The 16,912-nt window shown below is 67.9% G+C and overlaps 1 protein-coding gene across 5 annotated transcripts in view; it reads left to right on the top strand.

The window, feature by feature from the left end:
* Nucleotides 1–727: 727 nt before the first annotated feature.
* ift43 (intraflagellar transport 43 homolog (Chlamydomonas)) overlaps nucleotides 728–16,912 on the top strand; it is a 269,145-nt gene continuing 252,960 nt past the window's right edge. For 4 of the 5 annotated variants that reach the window (XM_086002542.1, XM_086002538.1, XM_086002540.1 and 1 more), the window contains exon 1: nucleotides 728–805. In XM_086002542.1, the coding sequence (XP_085858668.1) occupies nucleotides 743–805 (63 nt within the window). In that variant the 5' untranslated portion in view covers nucleotides 728–742. Of the gene's footprint in view, nucleotides 806–4,767; nucleotides 4,917–16,912 lie in introns of those variants that run through there. The other variant, XM_086002541.1, reaches the window with a different exon arrangement.

Genomic DNA, 16,912 nt, shown 5'->3' with positions numbered 1-16,912 from the left:
TCTCTCACTCTCTGTCTCTCTCTCTCTCACACTCTCTCTCTCACACTCTCTCTCTGTCACTCTCTCTCTCACACTCTCTCTCTCTCACTCTCTGTCTCTCTCTCTGTCACTCTCTCTCTCACTCTCTGTCTCTCTCTCTCTCACACTCTCTCTCTCTCTCTCTCTGTCACTCTCTCTCTCACTCTCTGTCTCTCTCTCTCTCACACTCTCTCTCACACTCTCTCTCTGTCACTCTCTCTCTCACACTCTCTCTCTCTCACTCAATACAATACAATACAATACAAATCGCTTTATTGGCATGATAAGGTACATCTTATGTTGCCAAAGCATCAAAATACATTTATGGTTGAACACATAAACGCGGTTCCATTCATACAGTGTATAAACAGGTATATCCCTGAGTTTATAAATATATTTTCGCCTTGTTTATATATACTCTTGTCTTAGTTTACTGGTTGTCCCTCTGTTCATGGCAAGCTGTAACATAGTGTGCCGCCAGTGTTACACAGCTTCTCTCCTCCCCCAGTAGGAATGGGAGTTTTTGGTTGTCAGTCAGATTTCTGAATTCAGGGCATATTTGTGAGAATTTTTGATAGAAATTCTCTCTGATGCCCTGATATTTTCCACAGGCTGTGAGGAAGTGCATCTCTGTCTCCACCACTCTCTGACTGCAGTGAGAGCATATCCTGTCTTCTCTTGGCAGCCTGGTCTGCCTGTGTCTGCCTTTTTCGATCGCTAGGCTATGTTCGCTAAGTCTGTACCTTGTCAAGGTTCTTCTCAGTTTGTTATCCTTTACCATGGTCAGGTAATCAGCTATGTTGTATTGTCTGTTTAGGGCCAAGTAGCAATTGAGTTTGCTTTGGGTTTTTGTTGTTTCTGCCCAATATGACAGATATTTTTCCTTTTGCTTAGCGACGATTGTGTTGGGTCGAATTCTTTGTGTTACCCTGTCACTGTCCTGGGGCTGGTTATTGTTAGTATTGTTATTAGTTACTTTATTGAGTCCCAGGACTAGTTGACTGAGGGTATTCTTCTTTATGGTCAGCTCTTGGCATTTCAGGGCGTCGTAGTGATAGCATTGGGGGTTGCTCATTTGTAGGTGATTCCAAAATTTGGTGGCTCTTTTTTGGATAGTGATTATTAATGGGTATTGGCCTAGTTCCGCCCTGCATGCGTTGTTTACTGTTTTCCTTTGAGTCCGGAGGATACTTTTACAGAATTCCGCATGTAGGATCTCAATTGGGTGTTTGTCCCATTTTGCAAAATCTTGTTGTGTTAGTGGTCCCCAGACCTCACTGCCATAGAGTGCAATTGGTTCAATTACTGATTTGAAAATTTTGAGCCAAATGCTAATTGGGATTTCTATTTGGATTGATTTTTTGATGGCATAGAAAGCCCTTCTTGCTTTCTCTTTCAGTTCACTCACTCTCTGTCTCTCTCTCTCTCACTCCAATTCCAATTTCCAATTAAAATGCTTTATTGGCATGAAAGTTTACAGAGAACCATATTGCCAAAGCTTACATAGCAAAAAGGTACAGTTTTCCAACATTCTGTAGGTGTCAATCGATTTGACATTTGTTGGGTACATACAATATTACTTTTAAACAATATTAATTTTAAACAGTCTTTGTACTTCATTTGGTACGTTCAATATTAATTTTAAACAGTCCTCAGGTTGTGACATGTTGTTACATATTTGGCCCCAAGGTATGGTCTGTCTCTCTGTCTCTCTCTCTCTCACACTCTCTCTCTGTCACTCTCTCTCTCACTCAATTCCAATTCCAATTCCAATTAAAATGCTTTATTGGCATGAAAGTTTACAGAGAACCATATTGCCAAAGCTTACATAGCAAAAAGGTACAGTTTTCCAACATTCTGTAGGTGTCAATCGATTTGACATTTGTTGGGTACATACAATATTACTTTTAAACAATATTAATTTTAAACAGTCTTTGTACTTCATTTGGTACGTTCAATATTAATTTTAAACAGTCTTAATTTTAAACAGTCCTCAGGTTGTGACATGTTGTTACATATTTGGCCCCAAGGTATGGTCTGTCTCCTTCTCCTAGGACTAATCTCAATTTTGACAGATCATCCAATTCCTTGAAATCTGGGGTTGTTTGGCTTAGCTTGTTGAATAATATGTTTCTTGATGTGTTGAATTTTTCGCATTTTAGGAGGAAATGCATTTCTGTTTCAACCTCGCCAGCCAGACATTGATCGCATATTCTATTCTCTCTAGGCTGCCAGGATTTCTTGTATCTGCCTTTTTCAATTTCCAGTTGGTGGTCGCTTAGTCTGTACCTGGTGAGGGTCTGTCTCTGTTTTGTGTCTCTGATGGTCGTGAGGTAGTCTGCCAGTTTATATTCTCTTTTTAGGGCCCGGTAACATTCTAATCTGCTTTGGCTTTCGGTTATTTTGTTCCAATGTTCCAGGTAGGTTTCTTTGCATTTTTTAATGATTTGGTTCACTCGGATTGGTGTTTGGGCGGCTGTGTTGGTCTGGGGCTGGTCAGGGTCCGGCTGAGTACTTAGTTTCCGTAGCAGCTGACTCAGGGGACTCTTTTCTGGGTTTAGCTCTTGGGTCTGAAAGGCTTTGAAATGAAGGGTGTCTGGGGAGCTAGATTTGAGGTGATTTAGGAAGTTTAGTGCTCGTTTTTGGATGTTTATTATCAGTGGGTATCTGCCTAGTTCGGCTCTGCATGCATTTGTTGGCGTTTTCCTTTGGGTGCGAAGGATGCTTCGGCAGAATTCTGCATGTAGGGCTTCTATTGTATGTTTTTCCCATTTAGTGTAGCTTTGGTGATTTAGCGGGCCCCATACTTCACTACCGTACAGTGCAATGGGCAGGATTATGCTGTCAAATATTTTGAGCCAGATTTTGATTGGGATTTGGATGTTGTAGAATTTTCTTTTTATTGCATATAGGGCTCTTCGGGCTTTTTCTTTTAGTGCATTCACTGCTATGCTGAAGCTCCCTGATGCTGTAATAGTTAGACCAAGGTAGGTGTAGCTCATAGTGTGTCCTATAGTGGTATCACTGAGGGTAAACTGGTATTTGTTTTCCTGACATCTGGGCCTTTTTTGAAAAATCATGATGTTGGTTTTCTTTAGATTTACTGTTAGAGCCCAATTTTGGCAGTATTTGTCGAGTAGGTCTAGTTGTTGCTGTAATCCCTGTTCTGTGGGAGACAGCAGAACCAGGTCGTCCGCATAGAACAGGGATTTCACTTCTCCATCTAGGAGACGGAGACCTGGTGACTCGCTTTGCTCCAGCATGTCTGCTAATTCATTTATGTATATGTTGAACAGGGTCGGGCTCAAATTGCAGCCCTGCCGGACGCCTCTTCTCTGGGTGAAGAAATCGGTGCGTTTGTCTCCAATTTTGACCCCGCATTTGTTTTTCAGATACATTGATTTAATAAGGTCATAGACTTTGCCCCCTATTCCACATTGAAGAAGTTTATAATAGAGCCCTTCGTGCCATATAGAGTCAAAGGCTTTCTTGAAGTCGATGAAACAGGCGAATATTTTCCCATTTTTTGTTTGGTGTATATGTTTTTCAATGAGGGTGTGAAGGGTATAGATATGGTCGGCGGTGCGGTGTTTTGGAAGAAAGCCTATTTGGTTTTTTCTGAGGATATTATGTTTGTTAAGAAAATCAAGTAATCTACTATTTAGAATACTGCAGAATAACTTCCCTAGACAACTGTTGACACAGATGCCGCGGTAGTTATTTGGGTCTGATTTGTTTCCGCTTTTATATATGGGGGAGATTAGTCCTTGGCACCAGATATCGGGAAAACAGCCTGAACGTAATATGATGTTGAATAATTTGAGTACCGCACCCTGCATCTCCATATTGCTGAACTTGAGCATTTCATTTTTGATGTTGTCTGGGCCACAGGCTTTCTTTAGGTGGAGAGATTTTGTTTTTGTGGCCATTTCTTTCCATGTGATTGGGGAGTCTAGAGGGTTTTGGTTGTCTTTGATTGTTGCTTCTAATGTGTGGAGTTTTTCTGTGACCTGATGTTGACTTGGGTTTGTTTCGTTTATTGGGATGTCTTTGTAGAGGTTTTCAAAATGTGTTCTCCAGATGTCGCCATCTTGGATTGGTAATGCTTGCAATTGTGTTGTACTCAGGTTATTCCACATTTCCCAGAATTGTTTTGGGTTGGTGGAGTTTTCAATTTCTTCTAGTATTTTGTGGGTATAGTTTTGTGTTTTGTTCCTAATGGTGTGTTTATATCTTTTGAGGGTTTCATTGTATCTAGTACGTAGGTCCGGATTGTTTGGTTGGCGATGCTTTTGGTTTGATATTTTTCTCAGGTCTTTTCTGGCATTTTTGCATTCGTGGTCAAACCATTTCTTATTTTTATTTTGTCTTTTGTGACTCTTCCTCTTCTGTTTCACGAGGTCGGCTTTTACAGCTGCCTCATGAAAGATCATATTTATATCCTCTATGGCCATGTTTACCCCATCTCTGGTGATCTCATATAGATTTTCTTTAAATTTTGAAATTTTACTTGTGAGATCAGGTGAATTTAGTGCTGTGATGAATTTATCTCCACTGTCTGGGGCCCATCTGTATGTCTGGTTTATTTTATGTAGCTTACTGGGTTCCTCTTTCTCTCACACTCTCTCTCTCTCACTCACTCTCTCTCTCTCTCTCACTCTCTGTCTCTCTCTCTCTCACTCACTCTCTCTCTCTCTCACACTCTCTCTCTCTCACTCACTCTCTCTCTCTCTCTCACTCTCTGTCTCTCTCTCTCTCACTCACTCTCTCTCTCTCTCACACTCTGTCTCTCTCTCGCTCGCTCGCTCTCTCTCTCCCTGGTTGCTAGGAGACGGCTGGGCCGCGCACTGGGAGTCGGGCCCGAGATGGAGGATGTTCTGGAGGCGGAGAATCAGCGGGTGAGAAACTACCGCAGGCCGCGGCCGCGGGACAGACAGGCCTCGGGAGCGGGCGGGACAGACCGCGGGCTCGGTGTCTGCTGGAGGCCCGGGCTGCTCCCGCCATCCTCGCTCGGCCTCCCCGGAGCGGCAGCTGTGTCCGGGGGGCTGGGGGTCAGTGTCCGGAGGCCTGGGGCCGGGGATCAGTGTCCGGGGGCCTGGGGCCAGTGTCCGGGGGCCGGGGGTCAGTGTCCGGGGGCCCGGGGCCAGGGGCCTGGGGTCAGTGTCCGGGGCTTGGGGCCGGGGGCCAGTGTCCGGGGGCCTGGGGCCAGTGTCCGGGGCTTGGGGCCGGGGGTCAGTGTCCGGGGGCCTGGGGCCAGTGTCCGGGGCTTGGGGCCGGGGGTCAGTGTCCGGGGGCCTGGGGCCAGTGTCCGGGGCCTGGGGCCAGTGTCCGGGGCTTGGGGCCGGGGGCCAGTGTCCGGGGTCTGGGGCCAGTGTCCGGGGCTTGGGGCCTGGGGCCAGTGTCCGGGGCCTGGGGCCAGTGTCCGGGGCTTGGGGCCGGGGGCCGGGGGTCAGTGTCGGGGGGCCTGGGGCCAGTATCCGGGGGCCAGTGTCCGGGGGCCTGGGGTCAGTGTCCGGGGGCCTGGGGTCAGTGTCCGGGGGGCCTGGGGCCAGTGTCTGGGGGGGCCTCGGGCCAGTGTCCGGGGGCCAGTGTCCGCGGGCTGGGGGCCAGTGTCCGGGGGCCTGGGGCCAGTGTCCTGGGGCCAGTGTCCGGTGCCTGGGGCCGGGGGTCAGTGTCCGGGGCCTGGGGCCGGGGGTCAGTGTCCGGGGGCCTGGGGCCGGGGGATCAGTGTCCGGGGGCCTGGGGCCAGTGTCCGGGGGGCCAGGGGTCAGTGTCCGGGGGCCTGGTGCCAGTCACCATGGGGCCAGTGTCCGGGGGGCCTGGGGCCAGTGTCCGGGGCCTGGGGCCGGGGGTCAGTGTCCGGGGGCCTGGGGGCCAGTGTCCGCGGGCCTGGGGGCCAGTGTCCGGGGGCCTGGGGCCGGGGGGCCAGTGTCCGGGGGCCGGGGGCCAGTGTCCTGGGGGCCAGTGTCCGGGGGGCCTGGGGCCAGTGTCCGGGGGGCCTGGGGCCAGTGTCCGGGGGGCCTGGGGCCAGTCACCATGGGGCCAGTGTCCGGGGGCCAGTGTCCGCGGGCCTGGGGCCAGTGTCCGGGGGCCCGGGGCCAGTGTCCTGGGGGCCAGTGTCCGGGGCCTGGGGCCGGGGGTCAGTGTCCGGGGGCCTGGGGGCCAGTGTCCGCGGGCCTGGGGCCAGTGTCCTGAGGGCCAGTGTCCTGGGGCCGGGGGCCAGTGTCCGGGGGCCAGTGTCCTGGGGGCCAGTGTCCGGGGGCCTGGGGCCGGGGGGCCAGTGTCCGGGGGCCTGGGGCCAGTGTCCTGGGGGGCCAGTGTCCGGGGGGCCTGGGGCCAGTGTCCGGGGGGCCTGGGGCCAGTGTCCTGGGGGCCAGTGTCCGGGGGCCTGGGGCCGGGGGGCCAGTGTCCGGGGGCCTGGGGCCAGTGTCCTGGGGGGCCAGTGTCCGGGGGGCCTGGGGCCAGTGTCCGGGGGGCCTGGGGCCAGTGTCCGGGGGGCCAGTGTCCGGGGGCCTGGGGCCAGTGTCCTGGGGGCCAGTGTCCGGGGGCCTGGGGCCAGTGTCCTGGGGGCCAGTGTCCCGGGGCCTGGGGCCGGGGGGCCAGTGTCTGGGGGCCAGTGTCCGGGGGCCTGGGGCCAGTGTCCTGGGGGCCAGAGTCCGGGGGCCTGAGGCCGGGGGGGCCAGTGTCCGGGGGCTTGGGGCCGGGGGTCAGTGTCCGGGGGCCTAGGGCCAGGGATCAGTGTCCGGGGGCCTGGGGTCTGGGGGCCAGTGTCCGAGGCCTGGGGTCCAGTGTCCAGGGCCTGGGGTCCAGTGTCCGGGGCCTGGGGTCCGGGGGCCAGTGTCCGGGGGCCTGGGGTCTGGGGCCTGGGGCCTGGGGTCTGGGGGCCAGTGTCCAGGGCCAGTGTCCGGGGCCTGGGGTCTGGGGGCCAGTGTCCGGGGCCTGAGGGTCAGTGTCCGGGGGCCAGTGTCCAGGGGTCTGGGGGCCACTGTCCGGGGGCCGGGGGTCAGTGTCTGGGGTCTGGGGCCAGTGTCCGGGGGCCGGGGGTCAGTGTCCGGGGCCTGGGGTCTGGGGTCAGTGTCCGGGGGCCAGTGTGCGGGGCCAGTGTCTGGGGCCAGTGTCCGGAGCCTGGGGTCTGCGGCCAGTGTCCGGGGCCTGGGGGTTAGTGTCCGGGGGTCTGGGGGCCAGTGTCCGGGGGCCGGGGGTCAGTGTCCGGGGGCCAGTGTCCGGGGTCTGGGGGCCAGTGTCCGGGGTCTGGGGGCTAGTGTCCGGGGGCCAGTGTCCGGGGTCTGGGGCCAGTGTCCGGGGTCTGGGGCCGGTGTCTGGGGGGCCTGGGGCCAGTGTCCGGGGGCCTGGGGCCAGTGTCCGGGGGCCTGGGGCCAGTGTCTGGTGGGCCTGGGGCCAGTGTCTGGTGGGCCTGGGGCCAGTGTCCGGGGGCCTGGGGCCAGTGTCCGGGGGCCAGTGTCCATGGGCCTGGGGCCAGTGTCCTGGGGGCCAGTGTCCGGGGGCCTGGGGCCAGTGTCCTGGGGGCCAGTGTCCGGGGGCCTGGGGGCCAGTGTCCTGGGGGCCAGTGTCCGGGGGCCTGGGGCCAGTGTCCGGGGCCGGGGGTCAGTGTCCGGGGCCGGGGGCCAGTGTCCAGGGGCCTGGGGCCAGTGTCCGGGGGGCCTGGGGCCAGTGTCCGGGGGGCCTGGGGCCAGTGTCCGGGGGGCCTGGGGCCAGTGTCCGGGGGGCCTGGGGCCAGTGTCCGGGGGGCCTGGGGCCAGTGTCCGGGGGGCCTGGGGCCAGTGTCCGGGGGGCCTGGGGCCAGTGTCCGGGGGGCCTGGGGCCAGTGTCCGGGGGGCCTGGGGCCAGTGTCCGGGGGGCCTGGGGCCAGTGTCCGGGGGGCCTGGGGCCAGTGTCCGGGGGGCCTGGGGCCAGTGTCCGGGGGGCCTGGGGCCAGTGTCCGGGGGGCCTGGGGCCAGTGTCCGGGGGGCCTGGGGCCAGTGTCCGGGGGGCCTGGGGCCAGTGTCCGGGGGGCCTGGGGCCAGTGTCCGGGGGGCCTGGGGCCAGTGTCCGGGGGGCCTGGGGCCAGTGTCCGGGGGGCCTGGGGCCAGTGTCCGGGGGGCCTGGGGCCAGTGTCCGGGGGGCCTGGGGCCAGTGTCCGGGGGGCCTGGGGCCAGTGTCCGGGGGGCCTGGGGCCAGTGTCCGGGGGGCCTGGGGCCAGTGTCCGGGGGGCCTGGGGCCAGTGTCCGGGGGGCCTGGGGCCAGTGTCCGGGGGGCCTGGGGCCAGTGTCCGGGGGGCCTGGGGCCAGTGTCCGGGGGGCCTGGGGCCAGTGTCCGGGGGGCCTGGGGCCAGTGTCCGGGGGGCCTGGGGCCAGTGTCCGGGGGGCCTGGGGCCAGTGTCCGGGGGGCCTGGGGCCAGTGTCCGGGGGGCCTGGGGCCAGTGTCCGGGGGGCCTGGGGCCAGTGTCCGGGGGGCCTGGGGCCAGTGTCCGGGGGGCCTGGGGCCAGTGTCCGGGGGGCCTGGGGCCAGTGTCCGGGGGGCCTGGGGCCAGTGTCCGGGGGGCCTGGGGCCAGTGTCCGGGGGCCTGGGGCCAGTGTCCGGGGGGCCTGGGGCCAGTCACCGGGGGGCCTGGGGCCAGTGTCCGGGGGGCATGGGGCCAGTGTCCGGGGGGCCTGGGGCCAGTGTCCGGGGGCCAGTGTCCGCGGGCCTGGGGCCAGTGTCCTGGGGGCCAGTGTCCGGGGGCCTGTGGCCAGTGTCCTGGGGGCCAGTGCCTGGGGCCGGGGGTCAGTGTCCGTGGGCCTGGGGCCAGTGTCCTGGGGGCCAGTGTCCGGGGCCTGGGGCCGGGGGTCAGTGTCCGGGGGCCTGGGGCCAGTGTCCTGGGGGCCAGTGTCCGGGGGCCTGGGGCCGGGGGGGCCAGTGTCTGGGGGCTTGGGGCCGGGGGTCAGTGTCCGGGGGCCTGGGGCCGGGGATCAGTGTCCGGGGGCCTGGGGTCTGGGGGCCAGTGTCCGAGGCCTGGGGTCTGGGGGCCAGTGTCCAGGGCCTGGGGTCCAGTGTCCGGGGCCTGGGGTCCGGGGGCCTGGGGTCTGGGGGCCTGGGGTCTGGGGTCTGGGGCCTGGGGTCTGGGGCCTGGGGTCTGGGGGCCAGTGTCCGGGGCCTGAGGGTCAGTGTCCGGGGGCCAGTGTCCAGGGGTCTGGGGGCCACTGTCCGGGGGCCGGGGGTCAGTGTCCGGGGCCTGGGGTCTGGGGCCAGTGTCCGGGGGCCGGGGGTCAGTGTCCGGGGCCTGGGGTCTGGGGTCAGTGTCCGGGGGCCAGTGTGCGGGGCCTGGGGTCTGGGGGGCAGTGTCCGGGGCCTGGGATCTGGGGCGAGTGTCCGGGGCCTGGGGCCAGTGTCTGGGGCCAGTGTCCGGAGCCTGGGGTCTGCGGCCCGTGTCCGGGGCCTGAGGGTTAGTGTCCAGGGGCCAGTGTCCGGGGTCTGGGGGCCAGTGTCCGGGGGCCAGTGTCCGGGGTCTGGGGCCAGTGTCCGGGGTCTGGGGGCCAGTGTCCGGGGGGCCGGGGGTCAGTGTCCGGGGGCCAGTGTCCGGGGTCTGGGGGCCAGTGTCCGGGGGCCAGTGTCCGGGGTCTGGGGCCAGTGTCCGGGGGCTGGGGGTCAGTGTCTGGGGGGCCTGGGGGTCAGTGTCTGGGGGGCCTGGGGGTCAGTGTCTGGGGGGCCTGGGGTCAGTGTCTGGGGGGCCTGGGGTCAGTGTCCGGGGGCCTGGGGTCAGTGTCCGGGGGCCTGGGGTCAGTGTCCGGGGGCCTGGGGCCAGTGTCCGGGGGCCTGGGGCCAGTGTCTGGTGGGCCTGGGGCCAGTGTCCATGGGCCTGGGGCCAGTGTCCGGGGGCCTGGGGCCAGTGTCCTGGGGGCCAGTGTCCGGGGGCCTGGGGCCAGTGTCCTGGGGGCCAGTGTCCGGGGGCCTGGGGCCAGTGTCCTGGGGGCCAGTGTCCGGGGCCGGGGGTCAGTGTCTGGGGCCGGGGGTCAGTGTCCGGGGGCCTGGGGCCAGTGTCCGGGGGGCCGGGGGTCAGTGTCCAGGGGCCTGGGGCCAGTGTCTGGGGGGCCTGGGGCCAGTGTCCGCGGGCCTGGGGCCAGTGTCTGGGGGGCCTGGGGCCAGTGTCTGGGGGCCTGGGGCCAGTCACCGGGGGGCATGGGGCCAGTGTCCGGGGGGCCTGGGGCCAGTGTCCAGGGGCCAGTGTCCGCGGGCCTGGGGCCAGTGTCCTGGGGGCCAGTGTCCGGGGGCCTGTGGCCAGTGTCCTGGGGGCCAGTGTCCGGGGCCTGGGGCCGGGGGTCAGTGTCCGGGGGCCTGGGGGCCAGTGTCCGTGGGCCTGGGGCCAGTGTCCTGGGGGCCAGTGTCCGGGGCCTGGGGCCGGGGGTCAGTGTCCGGGGGCCTGGGGCCAGTGTCCTGGATGCCAGTGTCCGGGGGCCTGGGGCCAGTGTCCTGGGGGCCAGTGTCCGGGGGCCTGGGGCCAGTGTCCTGGGGGCCAGTGTCCGGGGGCCTGGGGCCGGGGGGGCCAGTGTCCGGGGGCCTGGGGCCAGTGTCCTGGGGCCAGTGTCCGGGGGCCTGGGGCCAGTGTCCTGGGGGCCAGTGTCCGGTGGCCTGGGGCCAGTGTCCCGGGGCCTGGGGCCGGGGGGCCAGTGTCCAGGGGCCTGGGGGCCAGTGTCCGGGGGCTTGGGGCCAGTGTCCTGGGGGCCAGTGTCCGGGGGCCTGGGGCCGGGGGGCCAGTGTCAGGGGACCGGGGGCCGGGGGCCAGTGTCCTGGGGGCCAGTGTCCGGGGGGCCTGGGGCCAGTGTCCGGGGGGCCTGGGGCCAGTGTCCGGGGGGCCTGGGGCCAGTGTCCGGGGGGCCTGGGGCCAGTGTCCGGGGGGCCTGGGGCCAGTGTCCGGGGGGCCTGGGGCCAGTGTACGGGGGTCCGGGGGCCAGTGTCCTGGGGGCCAGTGTCCGGGGGCCTGGGGCCAGTGTCCTGGGGGCCAGTGTCCCGGGGCCAGTGTCCGGGGGCCTGGGGCCAGTGTCCTGGGGGCCAGAGTCCTGGGGCTGGGGGGCCAGTGTCCGGGGGCTTGGGGCCGGGGGTCAGTGTCCGGGGGCCTGGGGCCGGGGATCAGTGTCCGGGGGCCTGGGGGCCAGTGTCCGAGGCCTGGGGTCCGGGGGCCAGTGTCCTGGGGTCTGGGGCCTGGGGTCTGGGGGACAGTGTCCAGGGCCAGTGTCCGGGGCCTGAGGGTTAGTGTCCAGGGGCCAGTGTCCAGGGGTCTGGGGGCCAGTGTCCGGGGGCCGGGGGTCAGTGTCCGGGGCCTGGGGTCTGGGGTCAGTGTCCGGGGGCCAGTGTGCGGGGCCTGGGGTCTGGGGGACAGTGTCCGGGGCCTGTGGTCTGGGGCGAGTGTCCGGGGCCTGGGGCCAGCGTCTGGGGCCAGTGTCCGGAGCCTGGGGCCAGTGTCCGGAGCCTGGGGCCTGCGGCCAGTGTCCGGGGCCTGGGGGTTAGTGTCCGGGGGCCAGGGTCCGGGGGTCTGGGGGCCAGTGTCCGGGGGCCGGGGGTCAGTGTCCGGGGGCCAGTGTCCGGGGGCCAGTGTGCGGGGGTCTGGGGCCCAGTGTCCGGGGGCCTGGGGCCAGTGTCCGGGGGCCGGGGGCCAGTGTCCGGGGGCCAGTGTCCGGGGTCTGGGGCCAGTGTCCGGGGGCCAGTGTGCGGGGTCTGGGGGCCAGTGTCCGGGGGCCAGTGTCCGGGGTCTGGGGCCAGTGTCCGGGGTCTGGGGGCCAGTGTCCGGGGCCTGGGGGCCAGTGTCCGGGGGGCCAGTGTCCGGGGGGCCTGGGGTCAGTGTCCGGGGGGCCTGGGGTCAGTGTCCGGGTGCCTGGGGTCAGTGTCCGGGGGCCTGGGGCCAGTGTCTGGTGGGCCTGGGGCCAGTGTCCGGGGGCCGGGGGCCAGTGTCCGGGGGGCCTGGGGCCAGTGTCCGGGGGGCCTGGGGCCAGTGTCCGGGGGGCCTGGGGCCAGTGTCCGGGGGGCCTGGGGCCAGTGTCCGGGGGGCCTGGGGCCAGTGTCCGGGGGGCCTGGGGCCAGTGTCCGGGGGGCCTGGGGCCAGTGTCCGGGGGGCCTGGGGCCAGTGTCCGGGGGCCTGGGGCCAGTGTTTGGCGGGCCTGGGGCCAGTGTCCGGGGGGCCTGGGGCCAGTCACCGGGGGGCCTGGGGCCAGTGTCCGGGGGGCATGGGGCCAGTGTCCGGGGGGCCTGGGGCCAGTGTCCGGGGGCCAGTGTCCGCGGGCCTGGGGCCAGTGTCCTGGGGGCCAGTGTCCGGGGGCCTGTGGCCAGTGTCCTGGGGGCCAGTGCCTGGGGCCGGGGGTCAGTGTCCGTGGGCCTGGGGCCAGTGTCCTGGGGGCCAGTGTCCGGGGCCTGGGGCCGGGGGTCAGTGTCCGGGGGCCTGGGGCCAGTGTCCTGGGGGCCAGTGTCCGGGGGCCTGGGGCCGGGGGGGCCAGTGTCTGGGGGCTTGGGGCCGGGGGTCAGTGTCCGGGGGCCTAGGGCCGGGGATCAGTGTCCGGGGGCCTGGGGTCTGGGGGCCAGTGTCCGAGGCCTGGGGTCTGGGGGCCAGTGTCCAGGGCCTGGGGTCCAGTGTCCGGGGCCTGGGGTCCGGGGGCCTGGGGTCTGGGGGCCTGGGGTCTGGGGTCTGGGGCCTGGGGTCTGGGGCCTGGGGTCTGGGGGCCAGTGTCCGGGGCCTGAGGGTCAGTGTCCGGGGGCCAGTGTCCAGGGGTCTGGGGGCCACTGTCCGGGGGCCGGGGGTCAGTGTCCGGGGCCTGGGGTCTGGGGCCAGGGGCCGGGGGTCAGTGTCCGGGGCCTGGGGTCTGGGGTCAGTGTCCGGGGGCCAGTGTGCGGGGCCTGGGGTCTGGGGGGCAGTGTCCGGGGCCTGGGATCTGGGGCGAGTGTCCGGGGCCTGGGGCCAGTGTCTGGGGCCAGTGTCCGGAGCCTGGGGTCTGCGGCCCGTGTCCGGGGCCTGAGGGTTAGTGTCCAGGGGCCAGTGTCCGGGGTCTGGGGGCCAGTGTCCGGGGGCCAGTGTCCGGGGTCTGGGGCCAGTGTCCGGGGTCTGGGGGCCAGTGTCCGGGGGGCCGGGGGTCAGTGTCCGGGGGCCAGTGTCCGGGGTCTGGGGGCCAGTGTCCGGGGGCCAGTGTCCGGGGTCTGGGGCCAGTGTCCGGGGGCTGGGGGTCAGTGTCTGGGGGGCCTGGGGGTCAGTGTCTGGGGGGCCTGGGGTCAGTGTCTGGGGGGCCTGGGGTCAGTGTCTGGGGGGCCTGGGGTCAGTGTCCGGGGGCCTGGGGTCAGTGTCCGGGGGCCTGGGGTCAGTGTCCGGGGGCCTGGGGCCAGTGTCCGGGGGCCTGGGGCCAGTGTCTGGTGGGCCTGGGGCCAGTGTCCATGGGCCTGGGGCCAGTGTCCGGGGGCCTGGGGCCAGTGTCCTGGGGGCCAGTGTCCGGGGGCCTGGGGGCCAGTGTCCTGGGGGCCAGTGTCCGGGGGCCTGGGGCCAGTGTCCTGGGGGCCAGTGTCCGGGGCCGGGGGTCAGTGTCTGGGGCCGGGGGTCAGTGTCCGGGGGCCTGGGGCCAGTGTCCGGGGGGCCGGGGGTCAGTGTCCAGGGGCCTGGGGCCAGTGTCTGGGGGGCCTGGGGCCAGTGTCCGCGGGCCTGGGGCCAGTGTCTGGGGGGCCTGGGGCCAGTGTCTGGGGGCCTGGGGCCAGTCACCGGGGGGCATGGGGCCAGTGTCCGGGGGGCCTGGGGCCAGTGTCCAGGGGCCAGTGTCCGCGGGCCTGGGGCCAGTGTCCTGGGGGCCAGTGTCCGGGGGCCTGTGGCCAGTGTCCTGGGGGCCAGTGTCCGGGGCCTGGGGTCAGTGTCCGGGGGCCTGGGGGCCAGTGTCCGTGGGCCTGGGGCCAGTGTCCTGGGGGCCAGTGTCCGGGGCCTGGGGCCGGGGGTCAGTGTCCGGGGGCCTGGGGCCAGTGTCCTGGATGCCAGTGTCCGGGGGCCTGGGGCCAGTGTCCTGGGGGCCAGTGTCCGGGGGCCTGGGGCCAGTGTCCTGGGGGCCAGTGTCCGGGGGCCTGGGGCCGGGGGGGCCAGTGTCCGGGGGCCTGGGGCCAGTGTCCTGGGGCCAGTGTCCGGGGGCCTGGGGCCAGTGTCCTGGGGGCCAGTGTCCGGTGGCCTGGGGCCAGTGTCCCGGGGCCTGGGGCCGGGGGGCCAGTGTCCAGGGGCCTGGGGGCCAGTGTCCGGGGGCTTGGGGCCAGTGTCCTGGGGGCCAGTGTCCGGGGGCCTGGGGCCGGGGGGCCAGTGTCAGGGGACCGGGGGCCGGGGGCCAGTGTCCTGGGGGCCAGTGTCCGGGGGGCCTGGGGCCAGTGTCCGGGGGGCCTGGGGCCAGTGTCCGGGGGGCCTGGGGCCAGTGTCCGGGGGGCCTGGGGCCAGTGTCCGGGGGGCCTGGGGCCAGTGTCCGGGGGGCCTGGGGCCAGTGTACGGGGGTCCGGGGGCCAGTGTCCTGGGGGCCAGTGTCCGGGGGCCTGGGGCCAGTGTCCTGGGGGCCAGTGTCCCGGGGCCAGTGTCCGGGGGCCTGGGGCCAGTGTCCTGGGGGCCAGAGTCCTGGGGCTGGGGGGCCAGTGTCCGGGGGCTTGGGGCCGGGGGTCAGTGTCCGGGGGCCTGGGGCCGGGGATCAGTGTCCGGGGGCCTGGGGGCCAGTGTCCGAGGCCTGGGGTCCGGGGGCCAGTGTCCTGGGGTCTGGGGCCTGGGGTCTGGGGGACAGTGTCCAGGGCCAGTGTCCGGGGCCTGAGGGTTAGTGTCCAGGGGCCAGTGTCCAGGGGTCTGGGGGCCAGTGTCCGGGGGCCGGGGGTCAGTGTCCGGGGCCTGGGGTCTGGGGTCAGTGTCCGGGGGCCAGTGTGCGGGGCCTGGGGTCTGGGGGACAGTGTCCGGGGCCTGTGGTCTGGGGCGAGTGTCCGGGGCCTGGGGCCAGCGTCTGGGGCCAGTGTCCGGAGCCTGGGGCCAGTGTCCGGAGCCTGGGGCCTGCGGCCAGTGTCCGGGGCCTGGGGGTTAGTGTCCGGGGGCCAGGGTCCGGGGGTCTGGGGGCCAGTGTCCGGGGGCCGGGGGTCAGTGTCCGGGGGCCAGTGTCCGGGGGCCAGTGTGCGGGGGTCTGGGGCCCAGTGTCCGGGGGCCTGGGGCCAGTGTCCGGGGGCCGGGGGCCAGTGTCCGGGGGCCAGTGTCCGGGGTCTGGGGCCAGTGTCCGGGGGCCAGTGTGCGGGGTCTGGGGGCCAGTGTCCGGGGGCCAGTGTCCGGGGTCTGGGGCCAGTGTCCGGGGTCTGGGGGCCAGTGTCCGGGGCCTGGGGGCCAGTGTCCGGGGGGCCAGTGTCCGGGGGGCCTGGGGTCAGTGTCCGGGGGGCCTGGGGTCAGTGTCCGGGGGGCCTGGGGTCAGTGTCCGGGTGCCTGGGGTCAGTGTCCGGGGGCCTGGGGCCAGTGTCTGGTGGGCCTGGGGCCAGTGTCCGGGGGCTGGGGGCCAGTGTCCGGGGGCCTGGGGCCAGTGTCCTGGGGGCCGGGGGCCTGGGGCCAGTGTCCTGGGGGCCAGTGTCCGGGGGCCTGGGGGCCAGTGTCCTGGGGGCCAGTGGCCAGTGTCCTGGGGGCCAGTGTCCGGGGCCGGGGGTCAGTGTCTGGGGCCTGGGGCCGGGGGTCAGTGTCCGGGGGCCTGGGGCCAGTGTCCGGGGGGCCTTGGGCCAGTGTCCAGGGGGCCTGGGGCCAGTGTCCGGGGGGCCTGGGGCCAGTGTCCGGGGGGCCTGGGGCCAGTGTCCGGGGGCCTGGGGCCAGTGTCTGGGGGGCCTGGGGCCAGTGTCTGGGGGGCCTGGGGCCAGTGTCTGGGGGCCTGGGGCCAGTCACCGGGGGGCCTGGGGCCAGTGTCCGGGGGGCATGGGGCCAGTGTCCGGGGGGCCGGGGGCCAGTGTCCGCGGGCCTGGGGCCAGTGTCCGGGGTCTGTGGCCAGTGTCCTGGGGGCCAGTGTCCGGGGCCTGGGGCCGGGGGTCAGTGTCCGGGGGCCTGGGCGCCAGTGTCCGTGGGCCTGGGGCCAGTGTCCTGGGGGCCAGTGTCCGGGGGCCTGGGGCCAGTGTCCGGGGGCCTGGGGCCGGTGTCCTGGGGGCCAGTGTCCGGGGGCCTGGGGCCAGTGTCCTGGGGGCCAGTGTCCGGGGGGGGCCTGGGGCCAGTGTCCGGGGGGGCCTGGGGCCAGTGTCCGGGGGGGCCTGGGGCCAGTGTCCGGGGGGGCCTGGGGCCAGTGTCCGGGGGGGCCTGGGGCCAGTGTCCGGGGGGGCCTGGGGCCAGTGTCCGGGGGGGCCTGGGGCCAGTGTCCGGGGGGGCCTGGGGCCAGTGTCCGGGGGGGCCTGGGGCCAGTGTCCGGGGGGGCCTGGGGCCAGTGTCCGGGGGGGCCTGGGGCCAGTGTCCGGGGGGGCCTGGGGCCAGTGTCCGGGGGGGCCTGGGGCCAGTGTCCGGGGGGGCCTGGGGCCAGTGTCCGGGGGGGCCTGGGGCCAGTGTCCGGGGGGGCCTGGGGCCAGTGTCCGGGGGGGCCTGGGGCCAGTGTCCGGGGGGGCCTGGGGCCAGTGTCCGGGGGGGCCTGGGGCCAGTGTCCGGGGGGGCCTGGGGCCGGTGTCCGGGGGGGCCTGGGGCCGGTGTCCGGGGGGGGCCTGGGGCCGGTGTCCGGGGGGGCCTGGGGCCGGTGTCCGGGGGGGCCTGGGGCCGGTGTCCGGGGGGGCCTGGGGCCGGTGTCCGGGGGGGCCTGGGGCCGGTGTCCGGGGATGCCTGGGGCCGGTGTCCGGGGGGGCCTGGGGCCGGTGTCCGGGGGGGCCTGGGGCCGGTGTCCGGGGGGGCCTGGGGCCGGTGTCCGGGGGGGCCTGGGGCCGGTGTCCGGGGGGGCCTGGGGCC

The sequence above is a fragment of the Somniosus microcephalus genome, chromosome 12 (genome assembly GCF_052327205.1).
Source record: "Somniosus microcephalus isolate GS21.2 chromosome 12, FLI_Smic_1.0, whole genome shotgun sequence".
Lineage (NCBI taxonomy): Eukaryota > Metazoa > Chordata > Chondrichthyes > Squaliformes > Somniosidae > Somniosus > Somniosus microcephalus.
Note: the sequence above shows the minus strand (reverse complement) of the source record. Positions and strands in the feature narration are given on the sequence as shown.